Source organism: Neodiprion lecontei, chromosome 5 (genome assembly GCF_021901455.1).
Source record: "Neodiprion lecontei isolate iyNeoLeco1 chromosome 5, iyNeoLeco1.1, whole genome shotgun sequence".
Taxonomy (NCBI): domain Eukaryota; kingdom Metazoa; phylum Arthropoda; class Insecta; order Hymenoptera; family Diprionidae; genus Neodiprion; species Neodiprion lecontei.
Window position 1 is genome coordinate 19946263 of NC_060264.1, and position 27344 is coordinate 19973606.

General features: G+C 40.0%; 2 protein-coding genes and 1 long non-coding RNA gene across 4 annotated transcripts in view; 1 reads left to right on the forward strand and 2 right to left on the reverse strand.

Moving 5' to 3' along the window:
* Positions 1 to 1120: 1120 nt before the first annotated feature.
* On the reverse strand, positions 1121 to 4041 carry LOC107219377 (threonylcarbamoyladenosine tRNA methylthiotransferase). Its single transcript, XM_015657574.2, has one exon. The coding sequence runs from the start codon at positions 3843 to 3845 to the stop codon at positions 2208 to 2210; it is 1638 nt and encodes a 545-aa protein (XP_015513060.2). The 5' UTR covers positions 3846 to 4041; the 3' UTR covers positions 1121 to 2207.
* Positions 4042 to 4216: 175 nt separating this feature from the next.
* LOC124294440 lies at positions 4217 to 7629 on the forward strand. The gene is made up of 2 exons (XR_006904303.1): positions 4217 to 4300; positions 4464 to 7629. It is a non-coding gene; the product is annotated as an uncharacterized LOC124294440 (long non-coding RNA).
* Positions 7630 to 7769: 140 nt separating this feature from the next.
* The window catches only part of LOC107219375 (zinc finger protein ush), a 125261-nt gene continuing 105686 nt past the window's right edge, over positions 7770 to 27344 (reverse strand). For both annotated transcript variants that reach the window (XM_046739434.1, XM_046739435.1), the window contains 7 exons: positions 19784 to 20010; positions 18992 to 19382; positions 17080 to 17500; positions 14511 to 15173; positions 12974 to 13229; positions 12613 to 12846; positions 7770 to 11731 (listed from right to left, as the gene is read on the reverse strand). In XM_046739434.1, coding sequence (XP_046595390.1) covers positions 11276 to 11731; positions 12613 to 12846; positions 12974 to 13229; positions 14511 to 15173; positions 17080 to 17500; positions 18992 to 19382; positions 19784 to 20010 — 2648 coding nt within the window. In that variant the 3' untranslated portion in view covers positions 7770 to 11275. The remainder of the gene's footprint in view (positions 11732 to 12612; positions 12847 to 12973; positions 13230 to 14510; positions 15174 to 17079; positions 17501 to 18991; positions 19383 to 19783; positions 20011 to 27344) is intronic.

The window sequence follows — 27344 nt, forward strand, 5'->3', positions numbered from 1 at the left end:
GGGTGCCACCCCCCACCCTGTCCGGAAGGGCGGCAGCCACCCCCTAAAGTCGTTCGAGTTTTGGGCAGCAATTTCGAAGGCAGCTGTACGAAAATATTTCCGAAAAAAAAACTTTGACGAAAATAAATGTTAAAAAAATGTAGCTCAAGGCTAGCGAATTGCCAAAAAACTAAGTTTCGAAGAAAAATAATAAAAAAAAAATAATAACTTATTCCACTCCGACTCGGAGTCGGAACTATTGACAGTGAAAAGCCACAAAAAAAAAATTCAAAAAAAAAAAAAAACCTACGTTCGATGAAGCAAGTACAGCTGCCTTCAAAATTGAGGCCCAAAAGTCGAACGACTTTAGGGGGTGGCACCCCGATTTTTTCAGGTTTGGGGAGGTTCAATCTTCAATTAAAAAAAAAAAAAAACTGTATGTTCGATGAGGGAAGACATGCACCAAAAAAGCCTACACTTAGGGGTGGCAGCCGCCCCCCTGCACAGGGTGACGGGTGGCATCCCGATTTTTTCAGGTTCGGGGAGGTTCAATCTTCAATTAAAAGAAACAAACCGTATGTTCGATGAGGAAATTTATGCACCAAAAAAGCCTACACTTAGAGGTGGCAGCCGCCCCCTGCACAGGGTGACGGGTAGCATCCCGGTTTTTTCTTCAAGTACTCGACCTCCCCTATCAATTGGTACTAGTTTCAATCGTATGTTCGATGAGGGAAGTTGACCTCAAAAAACTGACCGGAAGTGAAAATTTTTTTTGACACTCCGGACAGGATCCATTGTCTATAAAGTCTGGCACTCTATTGACCACTATATTCCCCATCGATTCATATGCATTTTGGCCGTATGTTCGATGAGGGAAGATACGGTGCGGTCGGCTCCTGGACTAGTATTCTCAAACTTGAAATTCCTTGTTGTGAACATAACGACTGCCTTAGGTCTATAATAAAGCGAACAAATATGAGTAATTCTCCGGGCCATTTAACCAATAAATTTTTGAATAATCATGTATTTAAAAGTTAGTAACCGATTTTACCATTCAATCAAGTGATAGTAGGTACAGGTGGAAAAATATCCAGATTAGCTTGAAATTGCTTTTTCTATTACTTTTGTAATAATGATTACCTAAAGTTTACCGGGTTTTATTGCAACATGGACTCAAGTGTTACTAACAATTGTGCATTCTTTACGAGAAATTTAACCTCAATTAAAGCATTAAAAATTGACTTTCTGTGCCAGTCCCATTCTCCTGGTGATGAACATGTTAGTCATGTATCTCAGAAAGCTTACAAGTACATAAGTTACATAGAAATATAACTATTTAATTTCATCCCTTTATTATATTACTCCTTCGCGCTGCTTGACGATGGTTTTATCTTCTAAATATTACCTTAAATTTTGTATCTCTTCTAGGAATTTATCTTGGCCTTTTTCGGTTACGGAAAGTCCCATTTGGCTAGCAGTCTTTATAAATCTTTAGTAAACGCCAGAATTATGAACATGGGTCAGATTGGAACTGGCTATGGGTGTATTAATTAAATTGTGAAATTGGAAAATGGGAAATAATTTGACATGAGATACTCGTGAAAAAGTAAGATTGTCATCTTTCTAGTGATCTATTCACAATGAATTTACTAGAATAAACAAAATCGCATTTTAAGCAATTAAGAACTTTGATCAAGATGTAAAAAATATATCGGATCAGTTTACTACTGCCATTACTATGCACATCTCGATCATAAAATTATGAAATCGATACTTAGGATTATTTGGTATTCAATTTACTAGTCAGACAACAATCAAGCCAAAGCTTTGGCAAGAAACCATTTGATGTCGCAAAATTCTTTGTCCTGACAACAAACAAAACGAAAGACATTTGGATTCCCTAATATGAATTTCAAACAATAGATTTTCAACCATCGGATATCTATTTAGAGTTTTGGCTTTCGTATTGTCAAGAATTTATACCTCACATGCCAAGCAATATTTACATAATAATAACAGTTATAATAATTTTGAAATTCGTTGAATTTCGAAATTATAAATACATCTGAGTTTACGAAATCGTCATATCAATAACAGTTATATACAGTTACATATTTACATGGGAACAAATAAATAAATATAATTCCGCATTGTTTCTTTTAATAGTGAAAATGATTCCAGCAAAAATAAACAACACGGACAAATTCTTTATCCTAAAATAGTGATAATCAAACGTTTAAAAGTTTCCATAAAAATCTGGCGAACACTGCCAAGAAAATTGCAATGAGAGCAAACAGTCTGTATTTGGATGGTTCGGATTGTTTGGTTTCGGCAACTTCAATAATACCGGAGACAATTCCTTTGGGCAGCGGAGTTCTGATCGACGCAGAGATTCCTTCATCGAGCGGCTGTCCTTTCATAGAATGTTTGGTGGCGGATATGATTCGAACCTGAACCATCTTACCCATGAACCCATCCCTCATGGGCACCAAAACCTGTTCATAGAACTTGTTGTGCCCAACGAAGTGTTTCTTGTCGTGAGAAATCTCAGTGACGAGAACATTTTGAACCTGGCCAACTTTGTGACCGTACGGTTCGTAGGACTGAAAAAATTCGGACAACTTTTTCGTTCTCTTTTTGACTTCCTGAGCAGGAACCTTGTCCATCCTTGCAGCCGGAGTTCCAGGCCTGGGATAAAACTGGTTGATGAACAGACTTGGGAACTTGTACTTTCTGCAGAGGATCATGGTGTCTTCAAAGTCGTTGTCTGTCTCGGTAGGAAAACCGCATATTATGTCCGTGGCAATGGTGACGCCAGGTACCCGGGCTTGCAGGAAATTAACAACCTGTTCAAAGTCAGCGCAGCAATACTCTCTCTTCATATCTGCGAGCACCTGATCGCTGCCCGACTGAACAGGGACGTGCAGAAAACTGTAGACTCTGGGATGTTGAAGAATTTTGCCCATCTCTTCAAGGTGCTCCAGGATGTAGGGGGGGTTTGTCATCCCGATGCGCATCATGCAGCCCTCGGGCACGACTTCCACGAGTCTCCAGAGGAGCTCTGGAAGGCTGGAGCCGATATCACGGCCGTAGGTCCCTGTGTCCTCAGAGGTAAGCCAGAGTTCACAGACGCCCTCGGAAAAGGCCTGCTTGGCACGCTCAATTATCTCGTCTGGTTGATAGCTGCCCAATTCGCCTCTCGCGTGCTTTGTTTTACAGTAGGTGCACTGGTTCAGGCAGCCTGTGTTTATGGCGATGATCTCGATCAGTGGGTTCCGCCTGACTTTCGGCAGGGCCAGCGAAGCTCCGCCGATTTTCTTTCCCTGCTCTTTCTTCTGACCCAGAAATCTAACCGAGTTTCCTTTCAACGTCTCCTCGACCACCTCGACCACCCGGTCGATCTGCTGGACGCCAATTACGCTCAGACCGGACAGGAAACCTGTTTTCGGTGCACCCTGAGGCACGCAGCCAGCGACTACAACGTGCTTGCCGCTGCATCTGCCGAGCTCGATTTCATTCCTGAAATGATCTTCGGCTGGGTTTTTTACCGTGCATGAATTTAACAACCACAGATCAGCCTGGCTTTTGTCCTCTGTCAAATTATAGCCGTACGCTGCCAGCTGACCAGCCATGTATTCGCTATCTGAACTGTTGTGCGTGCAGCCCCAGGTCTTCACGTAGATTGTTTGCGTGCCTGGAATGACGCTGGACAGGATTGTAGCCTCCGGAGCTTCGCGGATGTCTTTTTTTCGCTTGGCTCGCACTGTCACGTTTTTCTTGGTGCTGTAACGCTCCTTCGGCGTTATGTCCTGGGATGATATCAGGTCCTCGATGTCGTCTATTATGTCACTGCAGGGCGACGACATTTTGGAGGATATTGTTTTTTCTTAGATATTTTCGTGCGGATTCGAAACTGTTCAGCGATTGAGATGAGTATTTGTTGAGGTAATGTGATTTTCCACAGAAATACAGAAACTACGGCTGTTTTGTTTATTTTATAGGTTAGGATCGACTAAGTTAGGTTATCAGAAAGACGTGTAGTGGAGAGGACATGTGGCAATTGGTACGACAGAACTTATCTAGGGAGACATTGTCTGCTTTACCGACGAAAACGCTTGTTACCCGGCCAATTCAAAACATTCGATTTCATTCGAATATTTGAACATCGCCTGGATTGGCGCTGTCTGCCTGTGGTTAGAAATTTCTAGTCACTCGGCAGAATGCGCTCGTCGTTCGGCTCCAACCAGTGGTTGGAACACAAGGCAAGTGTCACAGAGTCAAAATCGAGTCTATTAACATGCAGGTATTCTCAAGGAGTAATGTGAGTCCGTTTGGTTAAATGTGTTCGGGCAGTGTAGAGCTCCTTCTCAGACATGATTTTCCATAATTATTCAAGAATACAACAACAGTTGTTATTGTACTATTTATTGATGTATCAACTTTCAGCTACTCGTACTAATTGTTATATCTTTTATTATTTACAGAATCAGCCGCACGCACCTCGAAACGTAACTTGACAAGAAGCTCTATCTTTAAAGACCTCAATTTACACCAAGAGAATACCTTTAATTATTGTATATAACTTAGTTCTACGCCTGAAATCATGAATACAATAAAACAACACGTATTGTACAAAAGTGTCAGGCTAAATAATTTAAGGGGGTGTCCTAATCGATTTCGATGTGTCTTGCATATGTACCTTCAAATATCAAAGTCTACGTATCTCAAACGCAAAAATGGTCTTAACAGCCCCATTGTATACAAAATTCTGAATAACCACACACCAACACATTTTCATTCGACGCAGAAATAAAGAAATGGCATAGTTTCTATGTAATCTCAATGGTAAATTCATAGAATTTATGCCATTTCTTTATTTCTGCGTAGAATGAAAATATAATGGAGTATTCTTGGTCAGAATTGCATATAAAATGGTCTTGTTAAGCCCTTTTTCGCGTTTGAGATACGTGGACTTCAACGTTTGGAGATATACATATACGTTAACATCGAAATCGACCAGGGCAACCCCTTAAATTATCCGGAGTAAAAAAAATTCTATGCACAGAAAAAAAACGTCGAGGCGAAAGCATTCAATTTTACAAACACGGAAAAACGTAAAGAATGTGATATTTTTGGGATAGAGAATTTATTATCTGTAAAATACTTATTAAAAGCTCGAACAACTGCAAACCAAAAAAACCGGAAACGACAAGTAAATCGATAAGACATAGTGGAAAAAAGGTTTGAAACAAAAAAACAAAAATTGCATTTGTCTGCTATAGTTTTTGAATCGTTGACCCTCGTTATTAAGAACGATGCGAAAGCGTTTTCCTTCCGGAGAATACGTAAATATGGCACATACAGAACTGATTTTTCTCGATTCTCGAAATCAGCAGATGATTTGAAAAGGATAAGAGAGGCCTTAGCTTTCGCTATAGACAAGGAACTTCTTGTCTCCAGATAGATTTGTATCCACACTCTCACAATAGCCAGGACTTCTTAAGATCGAACAATTAAGTAGTCAACTAGGGAATGCAATGAGATTTGTGTAGTGCCATTAAAATTCTTATTCGCAGTGACTTCGGAATAGTTAAGATTGTTTCCTCTTGAAACATAACGTCGACGTGACTTATTGGAGAATCCATTCTAGCAACGTTAAACATAACTGAAATCTTCGTCAAGTATGAAAACATAATTTTATGCTGAACTTTTTTCGATTTACTTAATTCTACATTGCAAAAGGATGGGAGTAATCCTATGAAAATCGTTCCGGACAGTCATTCTGTTTCGACATTTTTAGAGCCCGAAATCTATCCGTCGAATAATCGATAGAACGCGATAGAAATCGGGTAGAACACGTTTCTGAATGATTGTCCTTAGAAATCCGAAGGGGACATCTAGAACACCGCAAATTCAATGTCTGAGAAAATACAAAGGGAATACTTAGGTATTTTTTTCGGGCGTAATTTTTGACCCGCTGTTCGCAGCGAGTTTAAACGGTGCGCAATGGATTTCTATCAAGAAATTACTTCCATATGGCGTCTGAATGAATTACTTTCGACATTTTTCAAAATCAGCGAAGAATGAATCGAAAAAATACAAAGAGGTTAACTTTCCTTTTTGTCTCAGAATCAATTCAAATAACCCTGTCTGATCGAATTGGACTCCAAGGAATGCAGAAAAGGCATTGAAAAATATCGAAGGGTCGACAACTCGAGAAATTACAGAGGAAACCTTTCGTTTTTTTACTGTAATTTTTGCTGTTTATAGAGAGTTTAGACTATACGCAATCGATTAGTCTCGCAAAATTATGTCGAGGAAATGCATTCCAGCTATTTTCAGAGATCACGAAAAACCGACTGAAAAGATACAAAGGGGTTAAACTTAAGTTTTTTGTCGAGGCAAAAACTTTTTGTCTCAGAATCGATTAAGACGACATCTAGATTAATTGGATCTCGAGGTATTTAGAAAGGTATTTGAAACATCGAAGCACCAACGGCTGAGAAACTACGAAGGTAATGTGACGAAATATTCCATTTTTCGATATTCCACCATGATTTACTGTTTGCAGTACGTTCAGACTGTACGCAATCGATTTTTGATCTCAATGAATTGATATAAGATCTCAATGAATTGATTCCATAGTTTTTTAAAATCAGTTAAAATTCAGCTGAAAAATTCTCAAGAGCTTAGCCGTTTTTTTTCTTTATTTTCTGGGGTCGAATATTTCTAGCCTGAGAATCGATTCGCATGCTTCTCTTCATAATAATTGGACACTTAACAATAAGTAATTCAGAAAAAACATTCTGAACTATGTACGAATCTCAGCTGAGCGGTTGCAGCAAGAATTTTCTTTGCTCCGTGGTATAATAGCATTCATTTTATAGTAAAATTATCCGTAATGCAGGAATTTACTAAGTTTTATAAAAACGAACAAAAGCACATATGTTTCATGTCTGTTTGTATATGCACGTATATGTATAGTTGTTTCATTACAGAGTTTCATTCACATTCAATATATTTATTACAGATTTTTCAGCGTTCTTTGTTGTTTGTTATTATGTAATCGTAAGTTTAATTTGTTGTCTTTTTCATATTATGTACGAATGTATCATCTATTTTATCCATCATATTTCTCATTTCATTCATATATCTTTTGCTCTTATTTAGACATCATTTATCTTTCGTGTTTAATTCATCTATGAAAATAAAGGTGACAAAAATGTCATCCGTATAAGTCTGATGTGAATACGAAGAAGGAATATTGAATATGTATGCTGATAATCTCACTGTCACACCAAGTTGATACAGTCGGAGAGATCTTAGTACAACAATATTTTAAAACATGCGAGAATATCATACGCGTCAGACGCAGATGTCATTATTATAGATGTACGATTCTACTTCATTTCATACTATTGAAATATTGATAATTATTACCTACAATATCAACAGTGAAAAATAGGAAGGCACGAAAACACAACGATAACATTGAAAACGAAAAAAGGTGTGCAAAAACAGAATGAGAACATGAAAAATTAATTGGCGTCACGATGATCACGATGATATTCTGATGGTAGGAGTTTCAAAATGTAAAATGTATACATATAGGCATTAATCCAAGAGATGATATGAGACGGGGGTATACGGCGTATACACGAAAAAACACTGGCCTTAATTCTATAATTTTATACACTTATTGAAAACGCGCTCCCGAAAGATGCTGCTGTTTATATATCATTATATACTATATTATTAACAATAATAATCGTTATTATCATTTATATAATATAGTTCATGGATGAAACCACCATCCAAAATACGATCAGTATCGTATCAGTTTCTTTACCGCTACTATTCTTCCGTTTATCAATCAATAATTGTCACTATCATTACTGTCCTTTGTTTCCTTTTCTGATGTGTGATTTGATCACTATCTCAAATGTAATGTTAGTTGCAATTATTGTAGCTTACCAAATGGTGTATAAATTCAATATTCTGCTTATTACAGCAATATTTAAATTTTACACAAGGATGGGACAATTCCCTCAGAATTTGCGCGCGTTTTTTCTGCTTACGTTAGTATGATTAATGTCAATCATACTTGTGTTATTATTACTATTACCATTGGATTATATTTATAGTTTCCTTATTTATAGTAATATATTAAAGTTATATATTGCAACGTAAACCTTATCTTTCTATATATTTATATAATGTTTGTGTGTGTATGTATAATATTTATATTATATATGTATTATAATAACAGATTCATAAGCTGAGATTGGTATCGTTCAGGGTTATAATATTAAATGTTATCATCGTCATGATCAGTATTTTTATTAGTATTATCATTATTACTTTTACTACCGTAATACTTACCACCTAAATCCTCTACTGTACAACATTTTACACAATTAATTAAAAATTTTAAGTTCAGCTTCAATGCTCTTTTGTGCTGTAATTCATGTATATTTATATGTATTTATGATAGCATGAACTTATAATTACGTCGAGACTATTTATAATATTTATATATATGCCTATAGTATATACCTATATAGTGTATACGAGATTATGTTTTCGAGTCATGAGATTGCACACTCTTTTATTTCAACGGGATTCGTGATAACATCGTATGTATGATACGAGGAAGATGCCGTTCGCAAAGAAACGTGAATTGATATTCCGTAAACTGAGAAAATTCTATCGATTGAAAAGTGTAATGCCATAGAACGGATATTATATTTTTTTCTATCCGTAATCACGAAACTGTAATACATCAAAGTTTCCTTTGCAACACATTTCTAGTTTGTTAAATATTTAGGGCAGCTTGTTGAATATAAAATCAAAACATTAATATGGATCTGTGGAAATTTGTCAAAATCTTTAAATTCCGGAAAAAAAATATGAACACAGTAATCGAAACGTGCTCAAATCAACTGCATTACCTATATCGTTCAATTCTGAGTAGAACAGTTTTGCATTTTTTTAGGGGGACCAGAAAGCTCGCAATAAAAAAAGTTAGTGTTTTGTTGCGTTTCTTTTTTTCTCTGTAAACTCATTCACAGAATTGGAGACCTTTTAAGAATTAAGTATAACTCAATAATATACCAATCGCAAATCATTATCACAGAGAGTTTTACTGTGATTTTTTCTTCTGTTATTTAACAGTGTTTTAAAATCACGTACATTTTTAAATTCAATATTTTTTCCCTCTCTTTTCTTCGTCAAAAAAATTGCATAAATTGTTACAGATATTATTGTTTCATACGTTGCTTTCCTTTTTCTCCAGTAGTGGATTGGCTTTAGAATCCATTTTACATTCACGTAAATATTTCGGAATTTTTTAATTCCAAAAAGAGGTCATTCCGTAATATCATTATTATTATTGTTCGACATCCAAAAAAATTTAATTGTAACGGTTTGGTCAAATAACAAATCTAAACACCGGATTTAAGAGAACCAAAAATTAGTATTTTTGGAGTATTCATTGTTAATCCATTAATGCCATTGTACATGAACTGTAATACGAGAAAATGCTGGCACTTTTTTAAAAAATATTATGTTTTTTTGATTTTAATCTGCATTCTCTGAAAAGTAAAAAAAAAAAAACAAGCACACTTTTCTTCCGTAATGTGTGAGTATATTTTATATATGCATTGTTGTTTAGCATATCAAGTTGGAAAAAAAATGTTTGAAAGCGATGGAAATTGACGAAAAACCACATTGAGGTCTCATTTAAACTAGGAGAGTAACGAAGAAAAGACAAGTGAAAAAGGATTCGTACCTATTCATACTCAATATTTTACTTTATATATAAGATAATCGTCATGTATAATATAACAATATGTTAATGTATAAACTGGCAACAATTATATGTATGTATACAATAATTAACAGTCCTACAACTCTGTCTGAACACTTTGTCAATCTCTCTCCTCTCCATTTTCAGCTGTACTAATTTTGATTGTAATAATAGTAACTATTATCATTTATAATTCATATGCTTGTGGTGATTAAGCGGAGTGCTCGAGTTTGTGTGTGTTTCTGTGCGGGCGTCATTTTAATTACTTAATTACAGGTAAGTAGGGGAGCTAATTCCAACACAAACTCGCGAGCTTCTGTATTGGTATTTAGCTACGCTACTCCCGTTGACTGTTATTGGAGTTAAAAATTATGTCCGATAGCTTACCCCATACATTAATTAATTAATCAAAATTAAATAAATAAAAAAACCAGCCCAATTCGAGACAATAATCAAAGAGGGTATGCAGCGCTGACTGGGCATTAAAAGGTGTGTTGTCCTTTTTTCGTCAAAAAAAAAAAAAAAAGAAACGTCATGGTAAGAAAAGTTTTAATGACTGAATTTTAATTTGTGCTTCTAACTTTGTGTAGAAACAATGCTGTGTGGCAGGAGAAAATCGAAGAAACAGATATAAAATGATGGGACCCTGGTAAAATAAATAAAAATGATGTCACACGGTAAAATTGTGCAAATGAGAATTTAAAACAAGAACTATAAGTTTTATTTATTGAACTGTCATATAGGCAACGTTAAGTTTATGATTCAGGTAATATCAACCTCAAAACATGTCATGTATGTATGTACAAAAAAAAAAAAAAGAGATGAAAAGAAACCGTAAAATTAGACGAATTAACGATTTGACCTTGGAGACCCGCGCAAAACAAGACTATCTCACATAAACACCTTTCTATTAAATATTCTGCACGCGATTGAAGAGTTCATTCAGAGTAAACTGACATTTTTGGAAGTCTTCAATTTCAGATATCGAAGAATAAGTAGAAAGATCTTCCAACAGAAGTCAGATTTTGCCTAGAAACCTCACACACAAGTTGTAACAAAACCATAACCTGATAAAATCTAAGCCTTATAAAGAAAGATAATTTTTTTTTTGGTGAAATGCGTAATTTCGAACGCTGTGTTCCATTAAGTCATTTTATATCTCTGTCAAATATTTACGAAATAATTTGGAAGCGAGTTTTTCTTATCTGTTATTTATTTTTTTTTATTTTTATAATTTTAAACTAGACCTAAATATTTGATTGCACGAGTTCACAGAGAAAAATCTTCACCAGGATAGTCGGAATGAAACTTTCGTCCTTCATTATGAAGCCTATAACGAGAGAACCGCCACAACGAATTGGGTGCATAAAAAAAAAGCTCTAGTCTTTTGATCAACTGAAAAACAACACGATCTTACGACGAGCAATATTATAACGAATATTTCGTAAAACGATGTGTCACACGGCCTTTGCTAAATGGTTATAAATTCTAAAGTACGGATGCTTCGGTCCTGCTAGCAGGAGTAGTTGCGGTTTCCTGAACGTGTGGCGTGGACGTCGAGTTGTTATTGTTGTTGCTGGCTTCCCCCGCGTGGCTTGAGCAATAAAATTTCTTGTGTGCTATGAAGGTACTCAGATAGTTAAAGCTGATGTCACATGAGTGACAATACCTTGGTCCAGCCTTAGCGGGGTCAAGACTCTCTTCGGGGGGCGGCGTGTCTTCGCGTTCCTGTTTCACCTTCCCGCCGCTACTCGGTGTCAGCGCTGTCGTCGCCGCCGGTTGCGGGCTGCTTTTCCTTACTTCGGCCGTTCCATTTACCGACTGCTGCTGCTGAACGACCGCTTCAGCCGCGGGAATCTCTTCCGGCGTCGTCGCTGGCGCTGGTTCTGGAGTCGTTTGAACCGTCGTTTCGTCCTCCAGGACACAGGTTATGTAATTTTCTTCCTGCCGGAAGAATTGGAAAATAAAAGATCGTCGCGATATCTACCGGGATAGAATTTAAAATGGATATAAGTCGCGGTGAAATCTGGGGATTGTTAATTATTTCCCGCGGATTGGACAATATGTTAGGAGATCAATGAAAATGATTGGGAATTACCTAGATCGCTGAGAATCGTCGGAAATTAAAGTTAATTAATTGAAAGGACCAGACATTCATCCTAGGATTTAACGCAATCCGTAATTATTTACAAAAATTTCAGAGAACATTGGCAGCTCGACATGTACATGGAATTTTGGTCGATGAAGATGGATCAAAAATTCTAATGATAAGGTCTAGACGAGTAAATGAAACTTGGTAGACCATCGAAAATCGTGAAATGGTAGGTAAGCCTGAGATTACATTGTGCAAAGATTTATTTTCGGTCATCATCGGCATTCAGAATAAGCAAAAAATTCAAATGTAACGGAAAAATTTCAGAATTCAATATGGCGCTTCTAATATACCGGAAAAAGATGAAAAAACAAACTGTTAACTTTATGAAAAGTTGTTTTCCTACGTTTCTAATTGGATTACAAGCTGGTTAAAACACAAAATTGATGAGAAAGTTACAGAACGGAAAATAGGGGACAAAGTATGGTAGACGAGTGTAAGAACCAGTACGAATTCGGTAATATTTAGTTGCTGCATGTACATCAGATTAGTGATATCGATTTTGCGATGAAAATAAGGAAACTCAATGTGACGAATAGGATACCATAGGTGAGACTTTACACAATTATACCGTCTTGTAAACATTTGTCTTAGGTGTCTTTAAAGAGAAATTGACTTCCGGACTGCAGTATTTAAGCATTTGAAATGACGATAATCATTTTTATTTTCTCACCTGCAGGTCGGTCCCCCTCTTCTCGAAGTGCATCCTAATGTGCGTTCTCATACCACGAAGCGTATTTCCCTTATACCGACAAATCGTACATCGGAATGCTTTGACCCCCTGATGAGCATCTATGTGCCTCTGAGCAGCGCCAGCGGTCGGACTGACCAATCCGCAAACTGGACATGGCCAACTTCCGGTGGGTCCAGCGGTACAAGTGTGGCTTGCACCGGGCTCTATTAATGCCTGAAAAACAAATCACGCGAGGTGTTCAAAAAGTTCATTAAAGTCCGTCTAGAAATGTAATACTTTGATTTATTACAGTATTGAAAAAGTAGTCTATCTGAAAATGATTTTGGTAGCAGGTACCGACCTTGCACTTTGGACATCGAGCCTGATGCTCCAGAGGCTCGGACCTCTTGTTGCAATAGAAGGCTTGATGGGCATTCAGGTTGTCAAATGATGCGAACCTTATACCGCAAGGTGCGCATATTAGCTGGTACAAGGGCGGAGACGGCGTTCCCGAAGGCGGTGGACTGCTAACTGGGTTTTCTCTTGCCTGGCAATAGTGCTTTTTGTGCGCCACAAAGTTCTCATGGCGGCAAAACACGATGTTGCATTCCTTACATCTGGAAACCACAAAAATTTGCGCCATTAAGAGACGTGAATTGAGATATTTTGAGCGAACTGGCTGAATGAAAACCCCATGTTGTCTAAAGTTCAATTAAAATATTTGGTTAGTTATACGTTTAAGGGGAGAGTGGGGAACTCTCGTGGCCATATAACGGTTTCTTTTTTTCAGGTTACGGCTGTTAGCTTTGACGCTGAAAACCTCGAATAAAAAGTCTTTGATCACATCTAATCGAAAAAGTGAAACAAGAGATTCAGGGTGCTGCTCAAAGGTTTTTTTTTTTAATAATATAAAGCCGTCGACAAACCTTGTTATTTTACGAAAAATTGTGCGTCAAGAAAATTTCGTATGTAATTCAACAAAACTACTCTATACTCGTTACTCTATACTTTCGTTTGAATAATCTTGTGAGCAAACAAAACTTGTTCGAAAGAAAATTGTGGTCGGGATGATTTCGCGCCACACGAATATAACGTAAAATAATTTCGTGTCTGAATGTTATGTGCAAAATGAAAATTTTGTTTCGCAATCGGCCTATTTCGTTAAGAAAACAAAATTATACTATATCAGTGAAATGAATTTTTTCGCGATGTTTCATTCAACACCACCATCTGATGATCAAAAATAATATCAGTACATTTTAAAAAAAAATTAATATTTACCGATATCAATACGACAAAAAACACTGTCCTAATAGGACTGTAAAAATTGTTTTCTGAATAGTCTGAGTAAACGCACAGTCAAATCGAATCAACATACTAGAATTTTTTATCCCTTTGTAACTATTTGAAATTGAAAAATTAATTTTGAAACTCTTGATCACAATCCTTGTATCTGTACACAGTCCGACTTCCCAATAAGAACGCCAAGGCGCCCGATGGGAAGAGTTTTTCCGCAAATTCGAGTACCCCACCATCTGCGCGATCCTCGCACACTGACAATGAGTCTCTCTGTGTCTCTCTTTCTTTTCTACAGGCTAGGCGTTCTTAATGAGAGTTTTGCAAATAAATAATTAGCCTTTGGAAGTTGAGTCAGAGTAGGGAAAGTGCACGAGCGAGAAACTGGGGAAAGGTTCTTATTGCGAGCGTTCTTATTACTGTACAATTTTTTCTCTGCGCTTTTAGAAAAATCATGGCAGCTTGAGAATTATTATAAACATGATTCATATGCGATGCCCAATTACCTCGTAATAAAATGAAGAAAAATAAAAAGAAAGGAGTTGACTCGGCATCCGTGCTTTGAAGAGAAATGAATCGACGCATAATGACGAACTACTCACCTGGAAACACCCTGTTTGACGAGTACACCGGGAACCGGGGGTGGTGGAAGCTCTGCTAGCCTGAGGGCGAGTTCAGTCGAAGGAACGGGTGCCGGGCTGGTTTGACCAGCGGGCAGCGATCTGGCCCTGGGACTGCTGGACCCCCTGGACCTCGGGCTGCCGGGGGGTGGGGGTAGCGAAGGTGCGGGTGAAACGCGGTTCTCCTTTTCGTCCTGGGGCACAAGAAACCGCCTGACGCTGAGATCCAGGGGGGCGGTGGCGGCGGCGGCGGCGGAAGGGAGGTTCGACGTAGAGTTCGCGGAAGCCGGTGTCGAAGGCTTGTTCGCCGCCCGGAGGACCGTCGGCGCTTCGGTCGTCGACGGCGGCGCCGTCAGGCCCCGTGTCATCGGTTGCAGGGCCCCGTTCGGTAGCAGGAAGCACGCGGTGTCGGGGGTCGGGAGCGCCGGCGCTGTTAGGACGCTCGCCCCCCGGAAGAGCGAGTAAGGGACGATCAGGATCGGGTTCGTCGGTAACGCGAGGCACGGCTGCGGGGGTGGCGAATCTCCAGGGCTCGAAGAGGCGGGGGGCGACGCCTTCAACGGGGGCGGCGGCGCGTCTTTGACCACGTGCCTCGTGCTGCAGTAGTGAGTTTTGTGGGCCCGGTATGTCTTCAGAGAGCTGAACCTGGGAATGTTAAAATCACAATCAGTGAGGGCCTTCGATTCCTTCGTTAATACCGTAACAGCATCAAAAAACTTAGGGGGGTACATACGAGTATAAGACGGTTAAAAAGTGGATGAATTTTTGGGAATCTACAACTTTACTACCACTTACTCGATGAACTTCCTTCAAATTTCTTTTAAAACAAAATTAATCGACAGGATTAGCATTGTTATTAAGAATAATGCCAACCTTTTGTTCGACGACAAAAACGGCTGAACTGATTTACTTCAAATTTGTAAATAACAGGCTTGGACAGTTCATCCTTCTTGCTGCGGCCTCAGATCTTTCACCAAAGAAAATCGGATGCTAACAAAGAGGATAAGCTGTTCAAGAATACTGTGTGATAAAAATACAAGACAGATCTTATACTTTAATAATTCAACTATTCAACAGCTGAAACGTCGTGTAACAGATGGATTTTATTGAACAGGATAATTAGAATAGTTATTTTCGTGGCAAGTGCGCTTAAAATAGGGATTTCTTCACAAGTGTAAAGTGCCGTAGGAGCCGAAGGCGAGTGCGCAAATTACATGAGTCAAGAAACCCCTGTATGCTCACATGTCACAACTCTAATTTTCTGTGCTACCTCCTATTAAAAACTAGAAAGTAGTCGTATTGTTGACGTAGGTAGCGCTGAAAAGGCTGTAAGTGCCTGCAACCAAAATTAAAAAAAAAAAAGAGAAATCCGTTTTTTCTCTGCTGCATGGTTATTTATCGTTTGGATTTTTTTTGAAGGAAATGGCACTTACAACCATTCTTAATTCTTCGTTTTAAGTGTCAAAGACCTTCGAACCTATACCAACCTAAAACTATCTCATAATGTTGTGAATAACTTGAAAAAAAAAAAACAACTTCAACAAATATTCTACGTGAATATTGGTATTCGGTATGTGCGCGTAGTATGCCATATGGCACCGTATTTGACTATCAGCTGATCGTTTTAGGCAAATTTTATCGATAATCAAGGTACGCTAAATCTTGAGCATACCATTATTTATCTATTTTGTGCCATCAAGTTGATTTATAGTGAAAAAAGAGAAAAGTAAAAAGTTGTAACGTTTAAATATGACCGTATTCGAGTAGGGTATTTTCTGCTACCAGATAGTGTCGCCCAATATAATAGATCTTAATAGCTGTGATCATATCCGCGTGTAGACATGATGGCATCTTGATAACGTTTGCGTTTAGTCTTTTACGACACACATATTTTAATTTTTGTTTATCAAACGTTATTAGCATTTTAGTGGAACCAGTTTCTTACTGTATCGCGGTGTATTTCTTATTTTGCGTGTCAAGCAATCGCTAGGATTAATGTGAGGATTCTTTGTCCTCACAGTCTTTAGAGAAAAATTTTATCGAGAAGCTATATTATGTATCTCAGAATTATTTAAATGAGAATAACTCTCTGGGTAAAAAAATCTCACTTTTGCATAATGCATGATTCAGGAATGGCTTGACCGATTTTGTTAAGAATCGAATTAGTTCTACATTATGAAGAACCGCACCGTTGGAGACGAATATTGTAAGAATCGATTCATTCCTTTTCGAGATATCGTCGAATAAAAAACTTATCACGCGCACACATACAAATTTACATATCCGAAAATTGTCGGAGGTGATTCTCTAGACCTGGAAACGATAAGACCTAGCGAAAACTCAACGTTTCATTTTTGGAGTGACTGTAATAACTCCCCTTGCGGGTATTTTCTCCGAAAAAAAAGGAGCGGACGTTGAGAATAGGTGTAAAATATTTTCATGCGCTCCAGAAAAAGCCAAGTTTCAACAAAATCGGTTGGTCAAACTGGAGTAGCTTTATTTGTTAGAAACGCGGGAGATCGAAGAAGAGGTAAAGTATATTGTCACGAACCTGATATCGCAGTTCCTGCAGTACCGTTCGGCCTCCTCGTTCAAGAGCGATCCGTTAGAGGGGCTGCCTGGCGTCGTTGGGCCCGTTCCTGTCATCGGCGGTGGGACCGGCGAAGCTGCGTGCATCCTCATGTGCCTGTTGAGCGAGACCTTCTTGTCAGCGCTGTAGGAGCAGTGAGGGCACGCGTATGCCTTTCGTATATCGAACTTCCCCGATTTCTCGTCGTCCTCGTCGTTCGCGCTCTCTTCGTCGGCGCGCGGCCGGTGCGCGCAGTAAAACGTCCGGTGCGCCTCCAGCGTGCTCGCAGAACTGAACCGAATCCCGCAGGGTGGACAGATCAGCGGTGCTGGCCGCGAGGGTTCTACTGTTATTGCCTCCTTACCGTCCGTTGGCAGAATAAATAACCTCCCCGACGTTATCGCTGGATTTTTAGAAAAAATTCAAAATATTAGGGGGAAGATCGTTTTAAATTTATACATTTTTTTAAGCTTGTTTTTCCGAACGTGAGTTGCCAATAGCACTAAAACATTTTCATTACGAATATTGAAATTCCTGAATGAAATTTATCCACCGATTTTTATTTACTGAAATGCTGAGATTAGAAAAAATTCCGAAGATTTGAAGCCTTTTCAGCTATCTTGGCAGAATGTAAAACCTCACCGATGTTATCGCTGGAGTTTTGGAAAAATTCCAAACATTAGGGTTAAGATCATTTCAAAATCACTCACATTTTTAAACTTTTTTTTTTTTTGACGAGTCTATTATTATCGAAAACACTGGAACAATTTCATTGCGAAGATTGAAACTCCAAAATGATGGGTTTCTATCAGTCAAGATTCGACAAGCTCATCGCAATTATTATTAAGCTAAACTTTGAAGTGAATATCGTGATTACCACTATTATGATCATCAAATTTTACATAAACATAATTGATTCCAATTAATCTTTAAAAGACAAAGCTACAGCAACTATAGCTACTAACTGAGAAAAATTAAATTTTTTATGGCGTGAAAATTTCAAAACACACGTATGGTTACAATAACGCTTGAACAATTATTAAGATTGCAAAAAGGAGTATAAATAACTATTCAGTGCTGTTATAGTTGACAATGCTATTTCCTGTCTGTAGCAACGTTACATATGTTGAATGTAGCTATTTTTTCAGCTATACCAGACCCTAACATCAATTTAATTGTTGCACTAAAATCAAATTGACACAATAGATAGGAAAAAATATAATACAAGTGACCATAATAAAAAAAATAGGAATAAACGCAATAACACATGCTAGATTTTCTGATTACATCGACAAAACCCACTTTCATCTTATATCCAGAACTATATTTTTTGATTATGTTGAAAAACAAGTGAAAATAGTTCAAGACCTTACAAGGAAGGTATCGCAGGTCGATCGCTCAGATTTGATTTATTTTGTAATATGTTATAGCAGACTAAAAACTAAGTGACAGGTATTTTTTTTTATCTGCCATTAAACACTTTAAGGGGGTGAATCCACCCTCCACAGTAAGGCATGTGAAGGGGCGATTTGGCAGTTTCACCCACAAGAACATAATATTTTTTAACCAACAGAACTCCAAAAGTTTTCTCATAATAAGAGGGGCAAAATGTAATTTTCGTAAAAAATAAAAAAAAAAAACTGCCGAATCGCCCCTTGACATATCTTAGATTGGGGGCTGGTTTCACCCACTTAAAGTGTTAAATGGCATATTCAAAAAAATACGTGTCGCTTAGATTTTAGTCAACTATAACATATTAGAAAAAAAATCGAATCGGAGAAATCAACCTGGGATATCTTTCTTGTTAGTAATTACAAACTATACATTTTTCTCAGTGTAATTTGGAGCTGAATTATCATTATTATCACTCTACTATCCGAGAATACATACGAACCTTTTTGAAGCGCAGCAGGAAGGGGTGGAGTAAGGTTAGCGGTCGACTTGTTATCCGGTTGGATAGTTAAAGCGGCGACAGTCGCGGGTCGAAGGGCAGGATCAGTCGCCAGACTAGCATTCAGTCTCAATTTAGGTGTAGCTTCATCGTCGAGCTTCATCTTCTTAGCTTGGACCGGAGATTCATCGAGTCGTCGAAGGTCGCCGAGGGCTCTGCGCGCCTCTTTTCTCCTCGACGACGACGGTGGTGAGCATCTCCTTGTCTCGTTCGAGCTCTTGACCGTCTCGATCACGTCATCGTCTGCGTCCTCCTTTCCTCGATGATTTTTTGGGCTCAGGTCACGGGTCGTTCGTAGTGCCGCCTCCCGCTCTTGCAACTTTTTTGCACATGCCTAGTGAGGATAATTTTTTGTTCTTTTAGTGTGCTTCTAGTTTCGCGAATAAATTCGGAATAGGAGAAACATCACCTGCGAACACGGCCACTTTTTTTTCAACCGTCGTGAAAAGTTCTTCTGTTACTTGCTTCAGATTTTATAATCGAACCGTTCAGGAAAACGCTTTGTAGTTATTTCGAAGTGAACGTTGTCGTATTCTGACAATTTTCAGTGAATTATTTGTCACATTTCAATTGACCTGATAAAGTTAATTTAACGTGGACAACATAACAGTGCTATGATAAGCTAGCAGAATTCCAAAAAATTCGACGAGGCACTGAAAGAGAGTGACCAAGTTTACAGAAAATTCATTCATTATACATATAGACAGTATCTGTTTATTTGTTCAAAGTACATACCTCGATTTCCTCAGCCCTGTTGCCGAGCCGCTTGCGCACATCTTCGGGAAGTACGGTCTGTAACCTCGGTCGAATTTCTTCGGCTGAATTCAACCGTGGAGGCGGTGGAAGACTGGACTCGTCCTCCCCAGGATGCGCCGCAGGACTAGACACCCCCGATCCACCGCCGTCGATGCCACTGCTTACCGAAGGGGTTTTCTCTGAATCGCTCCACTCTTCATCTTCCCCTGCAGGAACAGAAAACGATGTTATTTATTACAATTTAAGATAGCAGGGTCAGGTAAAATGTTACGCTTCCACTACACTCCGGGAAAACTCTCCTCAAGGAAAATATTACTCTTCAGAAAGTAGAGTTCAATTGCAGAACACAAAGGTAAAGAAAGACCAACGACATAATTACTCGGAAAAGGAGGTGTTCAAAGGTATTTTTCAACGTTTATCAACATAGTTTAACACTTGCGATAAAAAATCGAAAATTTAACTCTGGCAAATGTGCCATGAGCTTTTTCAACCTCGGTGCCGAATTACTCATAGAACTGTTCATATCTCGTCAGATGGATTGAAGTCACATGTGTTTCAATGTGATTACCACATTCTCCAATAACTTGGAATATTTGAGCATGCTGACTCCTGACTTGGAGATTAAACAGAGTATGTTCCAATGCATAAAAAGTTTGGTTTGTTGCGAAAAACGACATCAGTGAACAATCATCAAAAGTCGCGATGAGTCTATAAGCAGTGGGTGGAACTCTAGTCAAACTACCTCTGGCAAAAGTAGTAGGTTGGATAAGTATCACCAGAGGACGGCGAGCAATCCGAGCGGACATCTTTTCAACGGTCATTTTCACTTGGAAAGGAATGAGCGGTCATCGTCAGTGCGCCGGATCCCCGATGGTAATTCTTTTCAATTGCGGTTGCATGCAGCGAAGGTAACCAAAGCGGCCAAGCGCTCGCCCTGCAGTCACAGAGGTGGGAGTTCCCCGGGGCTCTTAGACCTCGGCGCTGGTCGAGGTGGCCCGGAATATATCTCCGAGGGGGAAACACGGCCGCTATTAACATATCGTCGACCCGATAAACCTTTCTGGGAAGCGATACCATGCGCCCGACCCCAGGTTGTAGGGTTGGGGTTCGATCATCGCGTGTGTCTCTGTGTGGCTGAATACCGATGCACTTTTCCCACTTTGGAAACACTGGCTGGGCGTTCGCAAAGTTCACTCAGGAGCGAGCCCTCAACTGACAGCTGGTGGTGAAAATTTAGAATTATAAAAGGTCAGGCGGCCCATCACCTCGAATGTCATTGGTTCGAATTGTCAAGTTCCTGAATTGTGATTAGTAATTTCTAATGGTTAAAACTCAGAACGGAACCAATCTTCCTGGTATGACTGAAAGTTGGTAACGATGGAAGGTTTCGTCCATTTGGAGTATCGAGTCTTAGAAGTAATGTATTTTGAAATACTTCAAAATTTTTATCAGATTTCTATAAAGATCTTTAGGCACTTCTGAATTTGACATGTCGGACTTATTGTGACATCCAGTAATGTCACTATTGGAACAAATGAGATTCGATGTGACGGTCAGTCTGAACTTTGACAGTTCAAAATTCTGTCCCGCATTCCAATCGACGCTGATATCGGGATTGCTTTTGGGGTTTCAATCCGTCTTCACACCTCGGTCTTGGTCTGGATGCATACTCTCATCATCAGATCCAATCGAGTTTTGTCGCTGCTTCAGTGTGTCTAATGCAAATGGGTACGACACGCAAGAGAAGGAATGAGGAGGACCGCGTGACCTCGCCTCACCCTCTTTCGCTCCTTCGCCACCTTCTGCCCACTCCTGTACTGTTCGGAGTAAGTCCTCAACCGGTGGATAAGCTCCCGTAGAAGCGCGACGAATGAATACGCGCGCGGTGCCGAGATGTGTTGCTCTCGCTGCTCGTCCTCTACAACCAGCTTCTCGCTCCGAGGAGCACAGCCCGGCACTTGTGCCAAAGCTTTTCTACACGCTCACTCGAGATATGCTAATGCGGTGTCCTGATCGTGACAGTGGCCCTGCTAAGTGAGAGCTCAAGCCGTATCCTGCTGCACTGCCTGCTCCCGCCGCTTCTTCTCGGCATGGTGTTCTGATCATAGGTGCCTTGGAAATAATTGTCTCTTCTCGGTAATAAACTCGCTCGCCGATTAACGCCTCTTCCGAGTAATCAAACTGATCAGAACCTTCCGCTTGCACTGTACAGAAGCTGTATTAAGCTGGTTGCTGCGCACCCAGTCTCTGGTTCAGGTTACAGTCACGTATTTTTGGTATTCTGAATTTATTGCATCCCAGTCGACTCGGCAAAGAAGACAAGGAATATCTGATAGCATCCAGGAAAATCTAAACTAGGCAGGAGAGGCGAGGTGTGGCCCGATCCGGATAGCTGGAACGAATGGAGCAAGTATCCCAACTTCAAGAAAGAAATAAGGAGAAGGGTTCCATCAGCCATCAAGACTCACAGCAGAGAGTTATAACTCTGTCCACTCATCCCAAGTGAATTTTAACGGCGTTTCCTTCGCAATCAGTTTACCGCTTTCTGACATTCAAACAAAACCTTATCGCATTTGACTCCTGCATGCCGTCGCCTCAAGGAAAGTTAGCGGTGGCGAATTGCTAAGTCATTTTTCCACTCAAGAATCTACCATGGTGACGAAGATCATACGGCTCGCTCGTAAAGAACATCGAAGAATGTCAAAAGCCGGTGCCTGGCCGAGTCGCCTCGGTGTCGTTAACCCTGGTTCGTCGTCCATCGAGTCAGTTCGACGGCTAATCATCGGTTATCGGGTTTCCGTCTATGTAGCGTCTGGCCGTCCAGCTGTACTTCGTCTACTCTACATCGTAGGTCTCTGACAGATTACCCAGCGTTCCTTCTTAATTTATCAATAATTGGTGTGTTTGTAGCCCCATGGGATCAGCCGGTGAGTCAACCGGTATTTCTGGTGAAGACACCGCCACGCCACGACTCGGCACCCAGGTGCGATCAGAACAGACTGACATGACTGTCTTTTATCCCCCTTTCCAAATGCCCGATTGCTCGCGTTCTTTTTTCCTTCTTGGAACGACCTGAACGGTTAGTCAAAAACTATAAAACGGTTTACGAAGAGAGACAGTATTTTTTTTTTTTCAAACTATTTCACTATTGATTGCAAGTTTGTTGCAGGTATTTTATTAGATACCATCTTTAACGATTTCCGATTGATTTCTCTCCAGTAATCACCGTAGAGAGCCAGTCGCAATTTTTAGAGTTGAACCGCCAATCTCCTCATTAAGCAGAGATTACCGTCAGACCAAAATACGTCTGACTGCGGTTCAACGTCCAGGTGGAATTGCAAATACTACGAAAGACTATGATAAGATCTAGTTTTACTAAGAAATTCCAACAAACGTTCGAGCATTTGATCACTGGCCTTCTGTACGGGATACTATAAATCTGGTGAATTATTGGATTCTCGTGAAGACGTAATGGTCAAGAGGGTTCTGGTTTGATAATGGATTTATAGTGAACAGCAATCAAGAAGAATAGATTTTAAGGTTCAGAGTTCCGATTCCGCACTTCTGTGAGTTCGTGAAGAGCAGTTCATTCGAGTCACTGATTGGCGTTTATCTCTAGGCGGGAATAGCGTGGTCCAACCAAAGGAGAGGTTGCACCAGGCTGGTTTCGCCGTATCTTCCGAGGCATCTGTCACGCGGCTCACACCGGAGGAACGAAGGAACGAACGCACGAGCTCTTAAAAACTCCATCTTTGCCACGGACGGCGTTGAATATGCAGAAGCAAGATGGTTTATACGTGTTGTCGATTAAGCCTGAGACGAGGCAGTCATTAAGCGATAGCCTGGCACGACGATGGAGACTACGTGTAACCAATCGAGGTCGTTCAAGCAGGTCGCGCGTCGTCCTCGAATATCTTCTTCTTCTTCTTCTTCGGTTTAAGAAGGAGGGAACAAAGCGAGGACAACGAGGACGATCTGTAACCGCGAAGAGGCGAGGAGAGGAGAGAAGAGAGTGAACGGACCCTGCAGATGAGCGCTGACTGCGAGCAGCGCGACTCGTTCGCATCCGTTCGTCTAGCGATCTAATCGGGAATTCCCGCGCCGTGTGCCTAATTAAAGATCAATATCTGACCGATATTATTGCACCCCCCGCCCTGTAGCAGGTTATTAAATTCCGGTATCTCGTGATCTGCTGCCCAGACCGGGGCCCGGTCCTCTATATCTGATCCCGCCGGGCCCCGAGATCTCCCTCGCCTAACAGCGCCCCCTTTTCCCCCCTCTTCACAGCTCTTTCACTCCCCCACTGTCACGAGGACGACGTCCTTGAAAGGATTCGCCCTCTTGTACCACCGGCTAGTTTCGAACCAGTGAAACGCTTCGCGCTCTCGATGAGAGATTGTACCTTGAGACTCCGACTGTTTCGTCGTCTGGTTGGATCCGCGCACCGTGAAAATCATCATTTTCACCGACAGTATTATACTTGTATGCATAGGGGAGATCTTAGAAAATTTTTTAGATTTTTTTCTCCTGAAATGGCAAATTCATTATATTTTGACCCGAAATTGGTATCATCTTAAAGAGCAGTCTTGTTTATTACAGAACGCACTTGTATTCATTTGCTCAAACGATGTGATTTTTTAGCGAGGCGATTTCAATTATTTTTTTTGAATTTTGCCCAAATTTAAAGCACGCTCATGTTCATCTTAAAACACGATACGTCAAAGTAAAATTTACCACAGTCTATTACTTGTATATTTATTGACTCAGCATAATGATTTTTAATAATTTGTTTTCAGGTGAGATGATAATGAAGCTAAATCTTATTTAGAATTGTGAAATGAATTGTGTATTTTAAATAATTGAATCTTTGAAAATGTATGGATTATTCACGACGAATATCTGTGCTGCGTGATTTAAAAAACCGATACACTAAGTTACTATCTACTGAATTGGTAGCGGTTCTTTTTTTCCTTATTCTGTATGGGAACGGTGTTCAAGGGTATGGCACGATTCTTACAATTCTCAAGGTGTGAAAAGGTACAATTTATCCAATGCAAGTTGTGTATATTCAGAGGTCATGTTTCTCACCCTATCTCACACAAGTTTTGCGGTATACGTGTACATGTACATGCACCTCGTGTCATAAATGAATTCAGAAAAGAGCTGTTTCTTAGCTAGTCAAATATCGATAGCTATATTTGAAATACGTTACTTTAGGATGCAGAGATCTCAGATTCATGATGAACATTCATTGCTTGAAGTAAATAAACCAAATTAAGGTCAGTAGTTCAATGTGAATGATTGTTGAGATTTGCAATTTCAGTATGATAACTATTTAGATTCTCTGACACAATTATTACTGCAAATATACTACAATATTCTACCAATACAGTATAGGACTGGTCCACGTACCGCGACGGCAAATTCATCAGTTACCATACCACATGTGACTTTTTAGTATACTCTTTTTCTCGTGATGGGAGTGTAAGAATAGAATGAAAGAAGGAGCGGAGGAGGAAGGATAAAAATAAGAAGAGCACGACTCGTTAATATAATTATTCATGTGTGATCAAGGTGTCGAGACACCGGAGTGTCGGTATCTAATTGAAAAACGTTCCTGTGGCGAGGCGCGACTGTCGGAGGAGGAGTTTCTGACACGGAATGTGTCTCACTATCACGCTCCTTCTTCCACTCGCCACCGCTCCACCTACACACCATTCGGATAATCCCTTTGCGGCGGCAACAATTCAGGAGGAGAATTGAAATTGCGTCAGAATCTATGCTGTCGAATTTTAGAATTTTCGTAAATAGTGAAAACCGTGTTTTATCTTTTTAATTTCAACCTTGAGATAGATTTTACAACGCTCTAGAAATTTCAGACATAGTTTCACTCTATTTCATGATTACTCACGAGATCAGAAATTACTGATATGTAACATATATATGTCAGCTTACATTAGAATTCCAGAGAACCAACGACACTATAACTGCGGGTGAGATTAGAACCTTGTGGATTTTTCATCGTTCTCGAGAATTCGACAGAAGTGCCTCATCGGAAGCGGCAGACTTTATATGCGGTGTAAAAACTGCCAATCTATAAATTCATGTCATGCACGCGGCGTTGCAATCACGACTTATGTCGTTCCTCTACGTCCGAGTAGAGAGCACGAAGTCACGGAGTGGCCATAACCCGCGCACTGTGTACACAACGTGCGAGACTCACCCCGTTAATACCGTCCTCAGCCCCCGAGTGCGAATCGACGAAGAGATTGAACGCACGGTCTAGCCGTAAAGAGTTAGTGCATGCTAGCCTGGCGGGGCGCGGTTATTCAATAAAAACGAATAGGTTGATTTAGCAGAGTTTTTCACATCTTTGAGAAGCCAGGTGAGTACATACATCAGATACTCGCAGTTCCCCGATTATGAGGAGTACTCATTGACTCTAAGACTGACCTTAGTAGACTTGAAGAGAGTAGAAAACACTTGGCACGATTTCGAGTCACTCCTACATCAACACTTCCGTCAATGACATTGTCAGGTGTAAACTAATTACAGCCTATTAGGTTTGTACCCATGTATTTGTACACATCCTGGAAAAGCCAGCTAAATACATCAGCTACTGGAAATCCTTTAATTTTTTAGAGTACTGGCGATATTTACTCCAAGGGTGAACCTAGAAGACTTTAAAAGTATAGAAAATACTTGGCATGTCTTTGACTCAGTTTTGTATAATCATTTCGAAGATTGGAAAGTGGAATCGAATCACTGTACGCGAAGTTCAAACCTCTTCAGAAAGAAATACTTTCGAAGATGCTCGTGACTGGATCGATCAGCCGAATTGATTATTGGTTCCCGCGGTATTATAACGAGCGTGTCGAGGGCTGTAAGGATGAGAAATACGAGGTGGCACCGCGATCTGAGCTGAGCTGAGTCGAGCTTTATCTCTAGACAGCTATTCCGACCCTGCGCAGTCCTGCAGGCCTTCCAACCCATTCGCGTAACATTTTATCTGTTATAAAAACTTTGACTTAAACCACGAGGGATGATAATCGTATACGGTTATCGATACTGTGTACAATCTCCCCCTTTCTGTCTTTTTCGTTTCTTATATACACGTTTATTATTCTTATCATTCCAACGTTATCTTTTAAAAAAAATTTTAAACGTCACTTGCTCTTCGAAACTTCGAAACCGCATTGAAAAGGCGGAGTGAAAGAAGAAGAAAAAGCGCTGATATGCCACCTTGTGTTGGAAGCTTCACCTTCAGGGATGACGATACTATGTCAAAGCGTATCATCAGTGGGTATTAGTTCTGATTCCACGATCCTACTCTCTGTCAGTGCATGCCGATTTCGACGAGCGGGCGTGGGTGGTACTAGGATGAATGCTCGTGGCAGTGCCTCGCGATGATCGAGGGTGAAGGATCGAGGCAGCCGATTGTCTGAGGGAGTGAGTACGCGGAGTGGAGCTGCAGCCGCGACTTGAGCAAACTGTCCATTAAACCAACGAATGGCCGCGATTGCAAGAGAGGATAATGCCG